At 38.7% G+C, this 22402-nt stretch overlaps 1 protein-coding gene across 2 annotated transcripts in view; it reads left to right on the top strand.

Annotated features, from left to right (window-relative positions):
- IMPG2 (interphotoreceptor matrix proteoglycan 2) overlaps window positions 1-22015 on the top strand; it is an 81921-nt gene extending 59906 nt beyond the window's left edge. The window contains exons 12-19 of one of the 2 annotated variants that reach the window (XM_038582671.1): window positions 3375-3678; window positions 4673-5961; window positions 6585-6804; window positions 13035-13245; window positions 14560-14748; window positions 14903-15101; window positions 15583-15662; window positions 17995-22015. In XM_038582671.1, the coding sequence (XP_038438599.1) occupies window positions 3375-3678; window positions 4673-5961; window positions 6585-6804; window positions 13035-13245; window positions 14560-14748; window positions 14903-15101; window positions 15583-15662; window positions 17995-18007 (2505 nt within the window). In that variant the 3' untranslated portion in view covers window positions 18008-22015. The remainder of the gene's footprint in view (window positions 1-3374; window positions 3679-4672; window positions 5962-6584; window positions 6805-13034; window positions 13246-14559; window positions 14749-14902; window positions 15102-15582; window positions 15663-17994) is intronic. The other variant, XM_038582670.1, reaches the window with a different exon arrangement.
- The last annotated feature ends 387 nt before the right edge of the window (window positions 22016-22402 follow it).

Here is a 22402-nt window from a genome sequence, read left to right as displayed (position 1 = left end):
TTTTCTGGGGCCTCTATAATGTGTATATTATTCCACTTGATGTTGTCCCATAGGTTCTTTAAGGTATTGTCACTTGTTAAAATTATTTTTTCTTTTTTCTACTCTTTGTGGGTGAGTTCATTGCTTTGTTTTCTAGCTTGCTGATTTGTTTTTCTGCTTCTTCCAATATGCTGTTGAACCCCTGTAATGTACTTCTCAGTGTAATTATGTATTTTTCAGTTCTGTGAATTATGTTTGGTACTTTCATATATTTTCTCTTTGTTGAAGTTCTTTCTGTGCACTCTTCTCTGGTAAGCATCTTTATAACGTTATTTTGAACTCTTAATCAGGTAGATTGCTTATCTCCATTTCATTAAGGTGTTTTTCTGAGGTTTTGTCTTGTTCTTTCATTTGGAACATATTCCTCTGTCTCCTCATTTTATCTGATTCTTTGCATTTGTTCCTATGTAGTAGATGAAACAGATGCCTCTCTTGTAGGAGTCTTATAGAAGTGGTCTTATGTAGGGGATGACCAATGGGGGCCAGAAGCACAATCCTACCCTGGCCACCAGAACCAGGTGCTCCCTGGGTTTTTCCTGTGTGGGCTGTGTGTACCCTCTGACTGTGGTATAGCTGAGCTGTGGTGTGGCTGGGTGGATGGGGTTCTTCTCCAGCCTGGCTGTGATATATTTTTGTCAGAAGTGTGTGTGTGTGAGGAGGTGGAGAAAGTGGCACTTGCCTGGCTGGCTATGGCTTGGCTTTGGTACAGGGTATGGAATGGTGCTTGCTTGGCTGGCTGTGATGTGCCTGTGATGTGGGATGGAAGCCCCATATGTGCTGGCAGGTTGGAGGGAGATTGTCAAAATGGTGCTCACCAGCACCAGTATTAGTAAGGTAGAGTGAGATTACAAAAATGGTATCTGCCAGTGCTTCTGTTCTAGAGAAAGCCCTAACAGGTTCCTTCCTTTCTGGCAGTTACTCTAGGGTTAGTGTGTCTCCCTCACATATGGTCTAGGCATTTTACAGACTTCTCCTTTTAATACCATAAGATCCAGTAATTCCACTACTGAATATTTACTCACAGAAAATGAAAACACTAATTCAAAAAGATATATGTACCCCCATGTTTATAGCAGCATTATTTCCAATAGCAAAGATATGGAAGCAACCTGAGTGTCTATTGATAGATGAATAGAAAAAGAAGATGTGATGTGTGTGTATATATATATATATATATATATATATATATATATATATATATATGCCATGAAATATTATTTAGCCATAAAAAGAATGAAATCTTGCCATTTGCAACAGCATGGTTGGACATAGAGAGTATTAGGCTAAGTGAAGTAAGTCAAAGAGAGAAAGACAAACACCATATGATTTCACTTTATGTAGAATCTAAACACACACACACACGCAAATGAACAACAACAACAACAAAAATAGAAACAGACCCATAAGTGGTTATTGGAAGGAGAATAGTAGGTCTATGGGTGGTTGTCAGAGAGAAGGAGAGTGGGAAGTACAGGCTTCCACAGCTATTCGTTCCTACAGCTGTGGAACGAATAAGTCATGGGGATAAAAGGTACAGCATAGAGAAAAAAATGATATTTTAATCACATTGTGTGGTGACAAATGGTAGCTACACTTGTGGTGAACATAGCATAATGTATAGAGTTGTAGAATCACTATGTTTTACACCTAAAACTAATGTAACCTTATGTGTTAAGTATACTTTAATTAAAAAAAGATTAAAAACTATCTCTGAAACAAACAAATATATACTACTTTTGCACTGGGTCCTGGGGCAAGGAAGTCTATAAGTCAGTCCTTTAAGGGCAGGTTTTTCATTCCCTGCAGTTCTGGACATAATCCTTGTTGGTTTTTTGTTTTGGGGGCTGGTCTTTCAGGTGCAGTAGCCAAGGGGTGGAGTGCCTAATGTGGAGCACAAACTCCTTGCTCCTTAGAGAAACATTCCGTGTTTTTAAAATTTCATTCTGATTGTGGATTGCAACTTTTTGGTTGGGGATTTTGGTGAGACCATATCTCTGCCTCTCCTACCAAACTCAGTGGGGCCCTTTTATCCTTTGTTGTGGAAATGCTGTTCATCTAGTTTTTTAGATTTTTTTTTTCAGAGGAAGTTATTCCATATGTAGCTGTAGATTTATGTCCATAGGAGGAGGTGTGTTCAGTGTCTTCCTATGCTGACATCTTGAACCCAACCCCAGGAGATTTCTTAAAGAGTCTACCTGATGAGAAATGTAACAATTCAACAACTAAAGTATTTTAGAAACCCAGCCTGTAATACTATAGGTAGAACATGATCAGCCTGTATCTTCTATGGGGGTGTTTTTTTTTATGGGGGTGGTTTTAAAAGTACTGTATCTAGATCCTATCCACAACCAATTAGTTTAGAATCTCTGGGACATGAGGCTTGGACATTGGTGTTTTTAAAAAGCTTCCATGTGATTTTATGCTATTTAGGGTAAAGAATGATTGTTCTATTTTCCTTTATCAGTTTTCACCTAGGAAATATTTTATGAATTTCTTCTATACATATGGCACTTCTTATTTTTTATCACTTGTAATTCAGCATAGATTGAAGTATATAAGGTCCCACCAAATGCTATGGCCATTTTACCTATTAGCATCACCACTAAACTTTTTTTTGTAGACTTATCTTCATATGGTTAAATAATTAACATGTTCAAGGATTGTGTTTCTGACTGCTTTTCTATTCCTGAAGTTAAATTTTAAGGTAATATTAGTACTATTAGTAAGAAGTCATTGGAAAGAGAAAATTGTATTTTGTAAGTGTGATGCCATTTCATAGATGTTGCTATTCTTTTGAGGTAGCCAGACCACATTTTGATATGGTGACATTTCTTAACAAAATGAAAAACCTTAAGTAGTTAAATACCCTTTAGAAAGACTAATAAAATTGCTAATTGTTCTTGCCCACTGTGGGCAATGTGTTTAGTTCTTTGACATCAAATTACAGATATTAGTAATTTTGTAATTAGAGTATTAAAGCTAGTAAGACAGAATAAGGGACCATCTAAGCAAGAGAAAAAATACTTTTTCCCACAAAGTCACTTTGGAATATTTTAAATATGTTATCTCATCTCTTCCCAATTTACAGATATGATTCAACAGGTACATGGCTTTTCTCTCGTTTTTTTTTAACTAGTCGGTGGTTTGAACAGGGGTTTGATGAGGGCTCTCTTTGGTGCTAGAGCTCATGTCCCCCAACTCCCTCCCTGCCATCAATATTACATTGTCTTTATATCCCTAGAAAATCTTGAATTGTGAATACATAGGTGATATTTGAAATCATTTTTATGTGTTTCTTTTATCTATGATATGATTTAGCCTTTTTTTCCCCCCAGGATAATACCCTTCAAGCTGAATGGCCCTCAGCAGATGAATCTACCACCAGCAGTATTTCACCACTTGATTTCAGCTCTGGTCCTCCCTCAACCACTGGCAGGGAACTCTGGTCAGAAAGCCTTTTGGGTGATTTAGTATCTACACCCAAATTAGCCTTTCCCTCGAAGGTGGGCCTCAGTTCTTCCCCAGAGGTTTTAGACGTTAGCAGCTTGACTCTTCATTCTGTCACCCCAGCAGTGCTTCAGATTGGCTTGCCTGTGGTTTCTAAGGAAAGGACTTCTGGATCTCACATATTAGAAGATGGTAAGGGATTCTAATTACTTTTCATGCTTTTTTACTTTGTTGAATCAGATAACAAGGATTTTGAAGACAGAAAGAGACTAGGTTTAACAGAAAAGCATGGTAGCGTCTATTAGGAGTAAATATCTTGGGGAAGCTGTGTGAGAGAGGGAACAGTCAGATTTAATTGATTGAAATGGAGATTCCAAATAGGTAAATAATAAGAAAAGAACTTGGTGGGCTAGGGTGGGGATCAATTAATAGATATTTTGAACATCTTATTAAAGAATATATAATTTAAATTACTATTAAAGAACTGCTTTATTTGCTTGAATATTGTAGTGGTAAACAAACAAAGAAGATTATTCTAGTAGCTCTCAATAGGATTAATTGTGGGGGCCAAGTTTAGAGATTCTAGCTTGCATTAGGCTTGTGAAGGAGAGAAGTGAACTAGGGTAGCTACAACAGAGATTAAGGAATGAAAATCAAGTAAATGATTTAGATGTTATGGAGGAAAAGAAAAATCAATGTGACCTATGGATGGAGTACGTATGTGAAAGAGGAAGTTGAACAAAGATATAATGAGTCCAAGATTTTAAATATTGGGTGAATCTGGAGGATGATGTGCAATAAATATAATTAGGAAATGAGAATTCAAGGACAAAATTTCCCAAGGAATTTTCTCCTTTAGGTTCCACTAGATTAAGTCTTTGTTGTCAATGTGGATACCTGCAGTTCTTTATTTTCATGGAATAAAAAAATCCAAGTGTTTGAAGATGAATTAGTTCAATCATTGAGATTTTGTTATCCTCAGGAAAGGATAGTATATTCACAAGTTATTGTACCATATCACAAAAACATGATGAGATCTTCTTGCTTGTTAAAATGTCAGAGTAAAAATCAGCAACTGTACTTCCTAACTTAATGAGAAAATTAAGTAGCTGGCTTTATTATTAGGAGAACTAGGAATACATTTTGGCAGTTCTGTAGATTAATTAATGGAAAACTTTGTTTTTAGGATTAATCAAAGTTGAAGGGTCAGAAGATTTTCTTTCTGTTCATCCATTGCCTTCAGGTCCATTCACTCACCCAGTGCCAAAGGAAACAATACCATCTGTGGAAGACTCTGGAGTACCTTCGACATCCTCACCATATCTAGCCTCCTCTGTCAGTTTAGATCTTCTTGCTAAAGAAATAACTACACCTTTTGGCTTGGACTCTTTGGCCACCAAAGTCAAAGGCCAATTAGAAGTGAGCACTTTTATGCCAGACACATCCATAGAAAAAGAGTTTATATTTGAGAGTGGTTTAGGTTCAGGGTCTGGGCAAAAGGTAGATCTGATTACTTGGCCATGGAGTGAGACTTCATTAGAGAAGAGTTCTGAACCACTATCTAAGTCATGGCTTGAAGATCAGGGGCCACTTTTGCCAACTGAGGGTATAGATGAGAAATTAGTTATAGATGAGAAGATAGATTCTACAGAGCAAAGTATTGGCCGTTTAACATATGGGCCTTTTGATAGATCCACAAACTTTGCAGAGGAAGAGCTCACTGGTGGACCTACTGTGCCCATCTTTGCAGAGACCACAACTCAATCTGCATCTCTAATTCTCTCCAAGCAAATATCAGAGGAACCTGACGTTGATTATTACTCAGTTACCAAAGCACCTCTTCTACTGACATCTATAGTAATCTCCGCTTCTACTGATGAGCCCAATCTACCATTTTTAAAGGAGGATATGGAACAAACCACAGAGTCATCCAAACTTGAATGGTTTGACAAAGAGGTTTCAGTAATGAAGCCAGATATGCAACATTTGGGGACCACATTGCCAGAATCAGATGTAGTTTGGACAGGAACTTCTTTGCTAGGGAAATTGTCCAGAGACACATTGGCAAGTACACCACAGAGTACTGACAAGCTCTGGTTGAAATCTTCCATGACACAGTCTACGAAATTGTCTCCAACCACAAGCTCCACCCTGCTAGAGGATGAAGTAATTATGGGTGTTCAGGATATTTCATTAGAACTGGACCGGATAGGCACAGATTACTATCAGCCTGAGCTAATCCCAGAGGAAGATGGCAAGGTTGGTAGTTATGTGGAAATGTCTACAAATGTTCACTCCACAGAGAGGGCTATTGTGGCGCAGCCCACAGAAGGAGGTGACTTGAGTCATACCCAGACTGCAGGAGCTTTGGTGGTTTTCTTCAGCCTCAGAGTGACAAACATGATGTTTTCGGAAGATTTGTTTAATAAAAACTCTTTGGAATATAAAGCACTGGAGCAAAGATTTTTGGAACTGGTAAGCACTAGAAGTGAAACATGGGCATTAGTGAATAATCATGTATGAACTAACCCTCTTTCCCTTAAACATATAAGATCTGAGCCAAGGAAGTGTGGTTTGCTGTGGACATTCATTTACAAATAATGTCATGCCTAGGGTTGGTAGGAAAACAATAAGATATAAGAAATGGAAAATGCAATATGGCATGAGGGTGATGTGGTAACTTTGATACTGAAGATTGTATTCCATGAATTATGAGACTGAAACAAGTTTAGTTTTTTTTTTTCACATGTTGCTATGAGACCAGTATTTTGCAGGTACTTATGATACCTTCACTGTTGTGATTCTTTAGTGAAACAGAGAGAATAACTCTGGGCATCTTGTGATTCTTTGGTGAAACAGAGAACTCCTGGGCATCTAAAACTGCGAGTTCCATGGGTTCCTAAATATCACTATGAAAATCCCTTCACTTTCAAATAATTCACAATTCATACTTTTATTGATGAGCAGTTTAAATAATGTAAAAATATAGTTCGGAAAAGTGGGGAGGGGCTCATCCTTGTTTTTTGGGTTTGGGTTGGTATATTTTGAACAAAATGCAAAACCTTGTAAATAAACTGACTACTTTTCATGTATTGCAGCTGGTTCCCTATCTCCAGTCAAATCTCTCAGGGTTCCAGAACTTAGAAATTCTGAACTTTAGAAATGGCAGTATTGTGGTAAACAGCCGAATGAAGTTCGCCAAGTCTGTCCCTCCTAATGTCAACAATGCTGTCTACATGATTCTGGAAGACTTCTGCACCACTGCCTACCAGACCATGAACTTGGCTATTGATAAATACTCCCTTGATGTGGAATCAGGTAATGGTACTGAATACCATGGTTGTTTCTTAGGGGAATCCAATGATTATTCTTGGGTATTTCCTTCTATACTGAGTCAAGGTGAATTGAATACTTGAAGGAAAAATGGTACTATGTCAGGCAAAATCTCCACATCATGGTAATTATTAAATGATCTCTTCATAGTGTATCAGTTTCGTTCTCTTTTTAAAAGTGTTGCTCACACACGTTATCTTGTTCACCTCCCATTCCCTTTTCTACCTATACTAACTCACTCTCTCTTTTTTTAAAGATTTATTTATTCCTTTGAGAGAGAGAGAGAGAGAGAGAAAGAAAGTGCACACAGGAGCTGGAAGGCCAGAGGGAGAGGGAGAAGCAGACTCCCTGCTGAGCAGGGAGCCTGACTCGGGGCTCTATTCCAGGACCCTAAGATCATGACCTGAGTTGCTGGTGGATGTTTAACCAACTGAGCCACCCAGGCGCCCCTCTAGCTCTCTTTTACTATCCACTAGACCTACTTTTGCTGCATCTCTTAGGTTGCCCAAGCCCAAATGATTTTGGACTCCCTTTCCTTCTGTTATTTTCCTAAGCTGTTTTATCCATTTCTATTACTGTAAGTCTTATATAAATGTTAGTAATTCTCCACATTGTTAATATGTAGATCAGACTTATCTTCTGAGCTTTAGAACCAAAATCTAACCACATACTTGATGATCTCAACTTGGATGTATCTTATGTATATCAAACTTAAGATATCCAAGAATGAGCTCTTGTTTTCCATATCTCCCCAATTTTTAAATAAATGTAATCCTTCTGTCAGCTTCACCATCTTGAGAAATGAAAGCCATGTCCACTCAGCTACTTAAGCCAGAAACCTGGGAAGTCATTTTTTTTTAAAGATTTTATTTATTTATTCATGAGACACACACACACACACACACACACACACACACACACACACACACACACGCAGAGAGAGAGAGAGGCACAGGCAGAGGGAGAAGCAGCTCCATGCAGGGAGCCCGACGCGGGACTTGATCCCGGGTCTCCAGGATCACGCCCTGGGCTGAAGGCAGGTGCCAAACCACTGAGCACCCAGGTTGCCCTTTTAAAGATTTTATTTATTTGTTAGTTTGTTTATTTGTTTATTTATTAGAGACAGAGAGAGAGAGAGAGAGAGGCAGAGACAGAGGCACAGGCAGAAGGAGAAGCAGGCTCCATGCAGGGAGCCTGACGCGGGACTGGATCCCGGGTCTCCAAGATCATATCCTGGGCTGAAGGCGGCGCTAAACCGCTGAGCCACTGGGGCTGCCCTGGGAAGTCATTTTGATACCTGTTTCCTTTGTCCCCAAACTTACATTGATTCTGAATATTCTAAATATATCTCAACTCAGTGTACTTCTCTTTCTCCACTGCTGCTAGTCTAGGCCAAATATTCATCACCCCTCATTTGAACCAGTTTCCCTACTACCTTTCTCATTCCTCTCCCCTACCCATTCTCCAGACAGCACTGTTGTTTCTAAATGAATCATCAGATGGGGATGCCTGGGTGGCTTAGTGGTTGAGCATCTGCCTTTGACTCAGGTTGTGATCCCAGGGTCCTCGATGAGTCCCGCATCGAGTTCCTAACGGGGAGCCTGCTTCTCCCTCTGCCGGTGGCTCTGCCTCTCTCTCTGTGTCTCCCATGAATAAACAAATCATATCTTAAAACAATAAAAATAAAAACAGGGATCCCTGGGTGGCGCAGCGGTTTGGCGCCTGCCTTTGGCCCAGGGCGCGATCCTGGAGACCCGGGATCGAATCCCACGTCGGGCTCCCGTGCATGGAGCCTGCTTCTCCCTCTGCCTGTGTCTCTGCCTCTCTCTCTCTCTCTCTCTCTCTCTCTCTCTGTGACTATCATAAATAAAAAAAAATATTAAAAAAAAAATAAAAATAAAAACATCATCAGATTATTTTATTTTCCTACTTAAAACACTTCAGTGACTGCCTGGTTCAATAGCCTGTTTTCCCCCAATATCATCCAGTGAAATTAACTTCTTTGCTCATCATACTGTAGTCAAATTCACTTGTTTTTACTTCCTCAGATTCAAGAAACTTTTCTTGCGTTAAAGTCTTTGCATATACTTACTGTGCCTATTACCTGAAACTCTCCTCTTGACTGATTTCTGTTCACTCATAATGCCTCAGTTCAAATGTCTCTTCCTTGAGATTTTCACTGATTCACCCATAATCTGGATTGGGTCTTCCCTTTTAGTCTTTATTGTAATATAATATTCTTTCCTGGTGTAGAGTTTATAACTTTTGTAATAATGCTTATTTTTTCACATAGTTGCTTAGTGGCTATTTTCCCCAGTTGAGCTATGCACAAGAACTGAGACTATCTTATTAATCACTTTCTGGTCCAAACCTAGCACAGTGTCTTGCACATAGGGTTTACTAAAAAATACTCTGAATGGCTGAAATAAACCATTGTTTTTATTTGGAACACTTGGATGCAGAGAATTAAGTTGGGTCCTCAATGGAAGAAGCAATTAATTATAATTTGGAAGGCCTGGTTTCTTGCCTCTGCTCAGCCATTTATCATTTGTGTGATTCTAGATGAGCTATTTTATTTCTGAGGCTTAATACCTTATATATTAAATGGGGGTAGTATTATTACCTGGCCTATGTATTTCATGGGGCTAGGATTAAACGACATGTAAAACCATTTGACTACCCATACAAATGCAAGCAGTTATGATTTATCAAACTTTTGCAGAAGTCAACCTACTTCTTTTAAAATGCACAATAGATAGTGCATTTACTTCATTTTTGTGTGTAACTCACATGTCAGGGCATGGCAAGTCATCAAGGTTTATAGGGTTACCTTTTCCTTTAATATTTGAATGAACTGGAATTGGCTTCTCCCTTGTGCTTTGTAAAACCCGCATCCATGGCTCTCTCACTCTCAATATCTCTAGGAATTATAGGGGAACTTAAATATTTCTTAATCATCTGCCCCTCTGAGTTACTTGAACTATTTCTAATCTCACATGTGGTGGTTCTTTATGTTAACCCAACATAGATCACAGTCCCATTTTTTACTTTCCAGGGTACCTTTAACACAAAGTAGTTGATTGTATCAGCTATTTGTTGACGGAAGAGGCTTTGTTATGGCATAGCAGGTAGTTTAAACATAATTACTATTAGGCATAACCATCCTTGAAAGCAAATCTTTATTTTTTAAAAAAATTTATTTATTTATTCATGAGAGACACAGAGAGACAGAGAGAGAGGCAGAGACACAGGCAGGTGGAGAAGCTCCCTGTGGGGAGCCTGATGTGGGACTTGATCCTGGATCCCAGGATCACGCCCTGAGCTGAAGGCAGACACTCAACTGCTGAGCCACCCAGGCGTCCTGAAAGCAAATCTTTCAAAGGCATTACTTGCTAGCCAGTTCTTTCTTCAGGACCCAGGCAACTACCCTATTTCTCTGGGTACTCTTGCTGTCTTTCCAGACCCTCTTTGTATTTCCTTCATTCTTATTTTCCTGGACCTATCAATCCTTCTCTTGGCCTTCTATTGGAAATGAGAATGTATTAGTTCTATAATTTAGATCCCTGTCTCCTATCCTAAGCTTAGTTCCAGGTCTACCTTTGTTTATTATAAAGTCACTAAGTATTCTTCCAAACAGAGTCATCTATTCTGGGCATTCTCTACCTTTAACCCACACAAAGAACTGGAAAGAGACCTTCAAACTACAATCTTTTATTAATATGATTAAATATTAGTCTTGGTTTCTCTCAGTCTGGAAGCAAAAGAGAGCAATATTTATCTTTTTTTCTTATATTCTGTTTTCCTTTTTTTTAAATTGGAGTTCAATTTGCCAACATATAGCATATCACCCAGTGCTCATCCTGTCAACTGCCCCCGCTCAGTGCCCATCACCCAGTCACCCCAACCCTCCTTTTCACTACTCCTTGTTTGTTTCCCACAGTTAGGAGTCTCTTATGTTATGTCTCCCTCATTGATATTTTCATTCATTTTCTCTCCTTTCCCCTCTAATCCCTTTCACTATTATTTATATTCCCCAAATGAATGAGACCATATAATGTTCCTCCCCTCTGTAATACACCTATACTCACATAGAATGGCCACAAAGTTTTAAAATTTCTAATAGATATTTTTCTACAACATGTATATTTTTAGTTAAAGGCCTTCCAATTAAAATGCTATTTTATATCAAGATGGGCTAGAGACAAGATTGACTTGTCTTGCCTAACTTGTTTTCACATGTCATGCTTCAGAAACTCTTGAACTTTTACCAACAAAAGGGTGTCATGCAATACCATCCTTCCCACCCCCTGTATACACTCTTCTCCCTCACTCTAGGCCAAGATTAGATTATTTTCTGATTACAAAGTCACAAAATGAATACTAGGATAAAGATGTGGAGACTTAGGAAATACACAGAGGAATCCTGCTTGTAGAAACTGCCCATCTGTCATCACATTTGGTTGCTCTCCTTGTTACAAGAGCATTTTATCAGTGGTCTCCTGTATTAGTTTCCTAGGGCTGCCGTAGCAAAGTACCACAAACTGAGTGGTTTATAATAACATAGAAATTTATCTTCTCATAGTTCTGGAGGCTAGAAATCCAGAATCAAGGTGTTGGCTGGGCCACATTTCCTTTGGAAGCTCTAGGAAAAATCCCTTCCTTGCCTCTTTCTAAGCTTCTGGTGTTTGTTAGCAGTCCTTGATGTTCTTTGACTTGCAGATGCATCACTCCTATCTGTCTCCATCTTTATATGGCCTCTCTTCTGTGTGTCTGTGTCCAAATTTTCCTTTTCTTTTAAGGACACCAATTATTGTATTAGGGCCCACCCTAATCAAGTATTACTTCATCTTAACCTGATTACATCTGCAAAGACCCTACTTCCAAATAAGGTCATATTCTGAGGTTCTGGGTAGACATGTATTTTGGGGAGACACTGTTCATATCTGCAACCAGTTAATCTCCCCATTCTTTCATGGGATAAAGGAAGATCAGCTTCAGAGATCTTCCAAACTCCAAGGTCACAGATTTGTGCAAAAATCTTTAATCTCCAGGGCAGCAAGGAAATCACTCATTCTCAAAACCATCTTAGATTCTCTGGAAACAGAGACTATGCCCTTTATTTTATTTATTTATTTATTTATTTATTTATTTATTTATTTATTTATTTATGATAGTCACACACACAGAGAGAGAGAGAGAGAGAGGCAGAGACATAGGCAGAGGGAGAAGCAGGCTCCATGCACCGGGAGCCCGATGTGGGATTCGATCCCGGGTCTCCAGGATCGCGCCCTGGGCCAAAGGCAGGCGCTAAACTGCTGCACCACCCAGGGATCCCTGCCCTTTATTTTTTTTAACTCCCCTTATCTTTTTGGCTAAATATCATGCTTTTTTGTTATTTCCACCTATTTGTCTGTCTTTTTATCTGTGTCATCATTTGCCATTCACAGACTGTCATTCACCAGTGAACAACATAAAATGGAACCATAGTAGAATGAAAGACCCATCATGATCAATGTCTTATATCATAAAAATGCTTGTTATTGTTCTACTTATTCTGTCTTATATCATAAAAAAGGCTTGTTATTGTTCTACTTATTTAAAATTTTCATTTTTTCTTACCCAGTCAAAAAAAATAATAAAGTTACGAAAATCAAAATATTACTAGGATTGGCTTGAAGAGGTACATGGCTGATTTGTTTTTCTAACATTAGCTTCCACAAATCTCAAATGTTCTTATCTGCTCTTATTGGGTTATACCCTCTCCTGAGCCTCCTATCAGTTCTCTGAACTCTGTCTCCTATCTCATGTTCTCAGTGTGGGATAGGGCATTTAGTATCATGTACAGAATAGTATAGTACATTAGGGTTGGTGCAAATAAATAGTACATGAAAACTGTATTGAATTTAGATTGACAACACATGGCATGGATTTGAAGCATCTACATGATTCCTTTGGTAAAAAATGAAAAAGCTTACCCAGGTCATTGGGTTCTATGCTTTGACTCTGGGTTTCAGAGAAATTTGACAAAAGCTCATCAATCCAGGGATGAGTTGGAATTTTTTTTTGGTACTATTGATGTGATAGTGTATTTTAATGGCTCAGAATGAGAGCTGTCCGCTGGTGCTTGGAGGAGTATTACTGGAGGGACTTCATGTACCCCAATTTCTGTGTTTTGCCTTTTCTTATATCATTCTCTAGTTTGTTTCACGTTTTAGGTGATCAAGCCAACCCATGCAAATTTCAGGCATGCAATGAATTTTCTGAGTGTTTAGTCAACCCCTGGAGTGGAGAAGCAGAGTGCAGATGCTTCCCTGGGTACCTGAGTGTGGAAGAACTACCCTGTCAGAGTCTCTGTGACCTACAGCCTGGTTTCTGCTTGAATGATGGAAAGTGTGACATTATGCCTGGACATGGGGCCATTTGTAGGTATGTTGTAGTTAGAGATTTTGGCTTCCCAAGGTTACAGATACTTCCTCTGAAGAAGTTTGGTCTACACCTATGACTTTAGGATAATCACAGCAATATTTATTATAGAAGTTACATCTAGGCAGTAGCTGGATGCCATCTAGTTCTCGTGTGAAGACCAGGTCAATTAATAGGCCTGAATGATACCCAGTTCAATTGGTTATTTTACTTTACACTTTTAGGATGCTGTAAGAAAAACATTATTTAAATGTGTCTTAATTAGAGTACTTAAAATAGAGATCTTTGTGTTGGTTCTTAGGGGTGATGATAAAGCAATTGGTACTCAAATTAAGTTTAGGGTAAGACCAATACTTTATACTGTGAAATTTTGTTGTCTACTTGGATATGTTCTTAATGGCTGTGGGTTTCTCTTAGTTCTACTGAGTATTTGAAAATAAAGAAAAGCAAGTATTTAAAGTCTTCAAAGTTGTAACAAATATATTTTAAGTACCTAAGATCCATTTTTTTAAAAAGGCAGAACCAAAGAAACTCCAGAAGACAGATGAGCAGATTCAGGTAGCCTAACCATTCTCCCCTGCTCATTTTCCTTAAACAAAATAGAACAAATCAACCTCTGAACCACATAGTACCTAGTCACGTGGGTGTAAAAGGAGAGAGTGCTAAGAATAAGCAGAGAAATATAAATAAGAGGACAGCTTGTGAATGTCAAAATGGGCAAATGTTATAGATGCCAGACACAGAGGAAATAGGTGGGAATGATCCAGAGTCTTCTGTACCAAAAAGTATAAAATTCAGCTAGAAAACTCAGAAGACAAATAGTCTTTTGATTTTCATAGAAATTAATATTATTTTGAAAAGCAGTCATTTCCTTGCTGCTCTGGGAATTGAAGACACTTTTGCACAAGTCTGGAGCCTGGGAGGTTTTGGGGATATCTCTGCAGCGTGGTGAAAGGACACGAGGAGTCTGGAGACCTGGTTTCTACACCCAGATGCTGACTAATTGCATGATCTCAGTCACTTTCCTTCCTGGGTCTGTTTTCTATTAAGTATAAATAAGGAAATTAAACAGAATACTTTGTCTAGTCAGTCTTTTGTTCAGTCATTTACAAATAGGGAGGACCTGCCCAGGCTGTAGAAGGGACTAATCACAACCTTAAATTATATGATCATTGAACCGGTTCCGTTCACTTCTTTATTGAAGTTTCACATGGTCAGCATTTATTTCCCTACCTTTTCCCCAAGTCCCACCGGATCTGCCATTATTGTTTTCAACACAGTGATCCTCCTTTTGGACTTTGTCACTTCTCATTACAGATGCCGGGTAGGTGAGAACTGGTGGTACCGAGGTAAGCATTGTGAGGAGTTTGTGTCTGAGCCGTTGGTCATAGGCATCACCATTGCCACCGTGGTTGGACTTGTCCTCGTCTTTTCTGCTCTTGTCTTCTTCCTTGTCAGAACTCTTAAGGCTCATTATGTTAGAAGAGAAGCAGAGAGGCCCATCAGGTAAATAAGAAAAATTACTCTCTGATGGAATAAAATGTTCCTTTTATTAATTTATTTTGCACTTATTATATGCCACATATTGGATAAGGATCTGGGTAGTTGAGCATCTGAAGAACCTGAACCAATCATACTTTTCTTTTTGTGGCTCCATCAGGCAGCCTGACAGCCTCTCATCCATTGAAAATGCTGTGAAGTACAACCCTGTCTATGAAAGCCATGTGGCCAGACCCGAGGAGTATGAGGGACCCTATCCTCAGAACCCCTTCTACAGCTCTGGAGGTGGAGAGATGATTGGTGGTCTGAGCAGGGAAGAAATCAGGCAAATGTATGAGAACAGTGAGCTTTCCAGTGAGGTAGGAAACTTTGCTTTTCTGTTACTGCCCTGCTGGTGTGTGTGTGTGTGTGTGTGTGTGTGTTCATCCGTGTATCTGTGTGTCCATGTGTGTGTGTCCGTGCACATGCATATACATGGGCTTCAAGAAAGGATGAAAAATATTTCATGATCATTTTTTTACCTTATGATATCTCCCCGGCGATGGGGGGTGCAGGGTTTTACAATTCTGAGTGGTACCTCATTTCCCACCCAGTGGTTTCTTTTTCCATTATTAGTAAGCACTTTCTCCTTCTTCTCTCCCTTCCTTAGGAATATATATCTGAGTTACTCAGAGTGGTTCATGCAATATCCAAACCTTCAATTTCTCTGAAAAGGCCATTCTTTCCTATAGCTCTCCCCTGGATAGCTCGGAAAGCCACAATTCCTTACAAAAATGAGAATTCCTTCAAAAAAGTTGAGGTTTTTCTAATGCAATGTATGGTCTCTTTTTCTTTTCTAAGGAAATTCAAGAAAGAATGAGAATTTTGGAACTCTATGCCAGTGATCCTGAGTTTGTAGCTTTTGTGAGAGAACATCAAATGTAAGCATTTGATATAGCCTCCTACTCAGATTCCCAACTGGGTGCCTTAGAGCAGTGGCACAGCGTGAATACATAATTCCTGTCCACAAGACATGGGTTCTGATGATAACCAACATTGTTGAGCTCTTTACGGTTAATATGCTTCCACATAGATTACTTTATTTATTCTGCATAATGGCTTTTTAGGTTGAGTATTTCATTTTTAATTTTTTAAAAAAGTTTTTATTGATTTATTTGAGAGAGAGAGAGAGACGGAAACAGAGACAGAGAGTACATGAGAGGGGGAAGGGGCAGAGGGAGAGGGAGAAGCAGACTCCTGCTGAGCAAGGAGCCTGATGTGGGGCTTGATCCCAAGACCCTGAGGTCATGACCTGAGCTAAAGGCAGACACTTACTTAACTGAGCCACACAGGTGCTCCTGTATTTAAGTTTTATAAATGAGGAGAGGAAGCCTTTGAAAGACGAAGGGATTTAAGATGTCAATGATAGCAAATGGAAGAGAAGATTTAAAACTAAGACACTATCTGTTCTGGCCTAGAGGTTCCTGGACTGTGTTATGTATACTTTCTTGCTACCACAGATATTGCCTGTGATTTAATGCTATACAATATTTTTCATAGACACTTTCTATGAAAAGCACTTGAGCAGTCATAAATCCTCACATATTTTGACATATCCTTTCATTTCCATCTTTGTAGACACTCATCAATATGCTTTGAATTACACAAATCTCATTAAGGTGTATCTCTTGCCTTTATCGAGTTCATCTTACAATTTACTCTCTTTCCATTTCCTTTTCTCAGCATGCATTTTGGGCAAGTGTCCGTAACTATTTTTCTTTGTTCCCCAAGATCCATAACCAGAATTAGGTTACAAAAATAAAATATCTTGTAAAGAGATCATTATGGGCATTAATTGAGTATAGTGGATGAAATATAATTTTGCTTTGATATTTGGTCCTGCTGCCCTCATAAAGGTACTTCCTCATGGATGGGATCCCCTGAGGCCAGATATCTTCACCTGGCTTTTAGAAGAGAAAAACCAGAGCAATTCATGAATGCTTGCAGAAGAAATTGGTGAAGTGTCATGATAACACACAAGGCTCTGATGGGAGCCACTGCCTCTTTGCTCTGAATCCCTTTGTTCTAATACACAGCCCCTTCACTCATAGTTCTTCCCTGATAGGAAAGGATTGATTGGAACCTAAAGAAACTGAAGAAGATGCCTTTTAAATTCCAAGTAAAGGGGCACCTGGTTGGCTCAGGCAGTTGAGTGTCTGCCTTTAGCTCAGGTCATGAGGTCCAGGTCCTAGGATAGAGCCCCATGTCGAGCTCCCAACTCAGTGTGGATCCTGCTTTTCCTTCTCCCTCTCCCCCTGCTGTGCCCTCTCTTTCCCTCTCAAAAGAGGGAGAGAGAGAATAAAATAAATAAATGAATGAATGAATAAATAAATAAAAATAATATAAATAAATAGAATAAATTTTAAAAGATCTAGAAAAAATTCCAAGTACATGGTGGAAAGTCCTTTAAAAATCTCTGAACACCTGACTTAGTCCCTGGAGATGCTGTCAACCTTCCTGAATGCTGTTAGAGCAATATTACTGGGAATCTGCCTTTAAAGACCAGACTCCCACTCATCCCTGCATCTCCAGCCAGGTGGCTCCATTTCAGTGGTATCCAGTAGAGAGAACATGGCTCATGTTTCCTGAGACTCTTTATAAACCCCTTAGAACCACCTGTTTGAATGTGTTCCCTGAATTAAAAATGCATTTTATCTAGGCTAGGACATCCAAACAAAGAATGCAAGAGAGCCTCATTAGGAACACGCAGGTTAACTACATGCTTTAGTTCCTTCTGGTAACTGCCTGCCATTAAAATATACCCCTCTCCCCCCCGACCAATCCATGTAACAAATAAGATTTAAACAAGAAGATCCAGTGAAACAAAAGAAAGTCCACACAGACACTGTAACCTTAAGAGGAATAATCATTTGGGGAAGACAGCATTGAAAAACTGTTAGACATGCGGTCCCTACATTTTCATCTTTGCTTAGTCTCGGCATTTTCACCTAGTAGCCCAAGAAAATGTTAGAGGATTTGATTTAGGATCGTGAAAAAATGACATGGTCTTGACAGTGGGGTTTCTTTTTGGCTGTTGCTTTTGTTTTTGTTTTTAACTCAGCAAAGCATAGGACAGCTTCCCTGCAAAGAAAGAAAATAGGAAGTGTTGGTGATCTTAGGAACGTAGCTTGATAATGTATTATAACAAAAGTGCATTTCAGGGTACACTTGCTTTTTCCATTAATTGTTCTTTGTTTTTGTTTTTCATGGCAGGGAAGAGCTTTAAGCAAAACTTCTATTTTGAAACTGATCAGAAGCCTAGAGAAGATGGAGATCACTTGCTACCTATGTCATATAATTAACCTGGATTTTGACCTCTGTTGGAAGAAGGATTTTCTACTTAAAAAACTAAATTTGGGGACCAAACTTTTTTCCAGCTTAAAATTTCAGAATGTAGTAAGGGATGTGACAGTTTTCATACCTGCAAAAACCAAACCTGTATTTAAAGAAACTGAAAACTGTATGAATCCTCAGAAGTATTCTACAAGGGAAAGAAATGGCTTAGGAGTTGGGGCTGCCTTCACTGTCTGCTTCTGAACCTCTGAAGGTGTGTCTCAGTGACTGTGGGCCAGGTTTCCCCGGAGGAAGATAAGGCTAGAGACTCTTACAAGAGAAGGCGGGCTTAGGAAGTGACTATTTTGTAGGATGTTCTTGTTAAGGTGGAATGAGAAGCCTTTCAAATAGTTTTCGTATAGCTTGTTGTCAGACATTTAACTAAATAAAAAATATTAAGTTTATTTGGCATTAAGACTGCTGAAGAAAAACGACCTTTTTGCTGTGGTATATAGAGTTAGGCTTGTACTTAAGTTTCTATCAGAGGTTTGAATTTCTTGAGCATGTGAATGAAGACCATATTATTGTTAAGTATGTCAGTATCCTTTTTTTTTTTTTTTTTTTTTTAGTTGTTAAGGACAATACATTTGTATAATGCATAATGCTTAATGGGCTCCTGTTAGACTACAGATGAATTTAATCATGTGGACAGGGAGGGAGTGGGCATTGGGTCAAGGCCATGGCACTGGGAATATACTTTGCCAATTGATGGGTGGACTGAGCTGCACTCATGGGCTCCCGACTCTTCTGTTATCTCATGTTGTCCTAGGCAAGTCCTGGATCTTCTCTAGGTCCTGGTGTATTAATTTGGAAAGCAGCACTTAACTACCTCACATAGTATAGGTTAGTTTGTTTACATTGCTTCTTCTTTACGTAATAGCTGGCGTCTAAATTCAATTCATTCCTGCTTACATGAAACATGACAGGACTTTTGTTGCAATTTAAAAAATTCTAAAATTATATAGGTAGCAAATGTCCACATCTTATATAAATTTTAATTGAAAATAGAAGTTTTCCTCTTTCTCTTTAGTATGTTCTCTAATGGGTAGCTTTGGAGAGGGCAAGGAGAGGGCCAAATAATCCTCACTGTTAATAGCAAATTGCATACACAGATAGCTTACTACTGATATTTTATGTCAGATGTCTTCATGTTTGCCAAAAACCATCTTGAACATTTTGATTTCTTTCTGACCAGCTATAACCAGGATAGATTCACTATAAGATAAAAAACTTGGTTCACTTATTTATTTTTCTTAACTTGATCATTGCCAATGTCACTCATTATGGGGCACTCAAAACTAAATCTCTGAGTATAAGCTGTGGAGAGCCTCGAAGATATCCAGGTAGTTTGCAAAGCATGTAGGGTGGGTGTTTGTTTGAAGGTTCCCATGTCTCAGTGTTCCTTTTCATTTGCTATTCACTTAATGGCTTTTCTACAAGTTCAGCATAGATATAATGCTGCTGCTCTGGGACATTTTCTACTGGGCTCATTTTAAAGGAATTGATAATGATCTTTAAAGCATGATAAATGTTAATGACATTTGCCACTACTGAATGCTTAATTTTATTTGTAAAGCTTCCAGAGATTTGTTTAACTTTTTTCTGTGTTAAACTTTTTTTTCTAAACTTATATGTGTTAAGTGAAAAGAAAATTTGTTTTTATCACACATTAGCCCTACAACGCAAACCATTTGAATGTCTGCTTGCTGGGAGAGTTCCAGATGGGAGTAAAAGGAGTGTGGGGGCACGTCACCGCATGAAGCAGTTAGGAGAAGGACAAACGAAAAGAGCTAAAGAGGGATTGTTGTTTCCAGAAGCCAAGCAGTCAAGTGGGAGTTTAAGAATTCGGACACGTCTCTGTCTCTGATTCCCTTTCATATGACCTTTTCATGCAAGAGCATCATTCAGCTCTGCGTGAATGTCTGCTCCACACCTACTAAATGGGACAATAAGGAAACTCCCACACTCCCAGGGAGAGACTTGGAGGCCTCAGACCAGGAGTAAAAAAAAAACGTTTGCCCTACTCTTGCTGTAGCTGCACCACAGTGGGAAAGATCAGAGTGCAGTTTCCACGGTGGAGATCCAGAGGGCTAAAGGAGCTATCGCTCTGGCAGGGCAGGGTACACAGGAAGAGCTTCTTTTAAAAAGAGCTTTCCTTGAGGCAATTTAATGGTGTATAGTCATTTAAAAATATAAGAGCTATACTCTCCTTTAGGTCGTGTGATTGAGGAATGCAAACTTGTGATTATTAGAGCACTCTCATTAACCTACTAATACAGTAATTAATAAAAATATCACCTTATTTGGAAACAATAAAATGCAGTTAAGCACTAAAAGTACATGGTGAATAACACACACTTTTTTTTTTGATTCATAAAGTGCTTTGGAGTCTTGTACATGTAAGCCTTTATAATTGAGTGTACATTACACAGTTTCTATTTTCATGGGTCTGGATGAAGGGGGGATTTTTTTTTTTTATTCATGAGAGACACACAGAGAGAGGCAGAGACATAGGCAGAGGGAGAAGCAGACTCCTTGTAGGGAACCCCATGCAGGAAGGACTTGATCCCAGGACCCCAGGATCACGACCTGAGCTGAAGGCAGATGCTCAACCACTGAGCCACCTAGGCGTCCCAATTTATTTGAGTCTTACTTAAGACTCCATTTCTACCATGGCAATGTTTTAAGGGTATTTGTTCACATTTATGTGCCCTAAAGTCCTATTTACTATTTACCTGATTTTATCCCCACTTCGTTTTTTTCTTCTCCAGTATCTAGTTACTATGGGTTCGCTGCTCCTTTTCCTTCCCCTTTGTAACCATGTAGTGAATTATAATGTAGTCAAACAACCTGGCTTAATAGTACTTCTGACAAAAAGATGGAAACTGCACAAATGTTTTTTGTAGGCTCTAAAAATATGTTGGCTGGTTTAGTTATCCATTTGTATGCTTGTTTCATGAGTTTGCCTTCCATTTCATGATTTTTAGGCAGCTGGTATCATTGCATCATTTCCATATTTTCAATAATGGATACTCTGACATCTATCAGTCTGTGAATTGCATTTTTATTTTGAGTTTGGAAGAAAAGGCAACATATTTATTCCTTAAGGAAATAGCTGATTTACAAGAATAACTTATCTTTATTAAATTGAGATGTTTTAACCAAGACAAATATGGGTCAATTTTTTTTTTCTTTCTAAAGTGTCTCTAACAATTCCCTGTAGGAATGGGTGGGACCAGCCTTCCTCATTTACAATCCAGCTGTGATGAGTAATGGAGCCTAGCTCATTCTATTCCCTAGTGTGTAATGAATGGCAGAAAAACAGTGTGAAAGGCGCAATCCTCGAGTCAATTGTGTTGTGTTACACAGATCCTGGCTGGAGGTGGCAAGGTGGGAGGGTACCAGAAAGTAAGTGATGATGTAAAGAATCTGCCTGGAGGTTTTCTTTTTTTGACTAATGCAATTTATTAAATCTTACACTACTATGAGTTAATAAGATGCAGGTCAAACCACTCTCCTCAGGGTAGTTAAATATAGATTAAGACACTAATCTCCACGTGGAATTTATAGCTAGAACCTCGATTAAATGATCCTCCTTCTGGCTTTTCTTTTTCTCACTTAAATGTAATGATTTCTTTAGATATTAGGGCTATAAATAGGAAAAAAGTAAACATGATATTAGAGACTAAAGACATAACTATTATTGTGTCAGGATTATGATGATTCTGGAGGGATATGCCATAATATAGTTTCAGTATGGAGTATGGATAAGGCAAGATTCTTCTTTTTCATCTTGTTTATGACATTTTATCTAGTAGATCAGGTAAGTTCATGTTACTGTAATGCTTTCTTGAAATGCTCTAGTCTTAATGTTCACTAATCAGAAATAAAAAATTAAAAATTTTTATATAGAAGTCTTTCTTGTCTCATGTATATAATTGTGCCATTTTTATTATTAATAAACTTCTCTTGTATTTTAGGGAGAGAGAATGTGAGCAGGGGGAGGGGCAGAGAGAGAGAGAATCTGAAGCAGGCTCCACACTGAGGGTGGCGCCCTATGTGGTGCTCAATCCTGGCCTGAGCCAAAACCAAGAGTTGGCACTTAACAAGCTGAGCCACGGGGCACCCCAATAAACTTCTTTCATGCCCTTTTCTATACCACATACATTCTTTCATTCCATTATTCAACAACACCATTTTGTAATTTTTTAAATTTGTGGCACTGACTTTCCAGCAAACTGAGTTCTTTGGTGTTAGAGTCATGTCTTGCTAATTTGTTACTCATGAA

This window comes from Canis lupus, chromosome 33, assembly GCF_011100685.1.
Source record: "Canis lupus familiaris isolate Mischka breed German Shepherd chromosome 33, alternate assembly UU_Cfam_GSD_1.0, whole genome shotgun sequence".
NCBI classification, from domain to species: Eukaryota; Metazoa; Chordata; class Mammalia; order Carnivora; family Canidae; genus Canis; species Canis lupus.
Note: the sequence above shows the minus strand (reverse complement) of the source record. Positions and strands in the feature narration are given on the sequence as shown.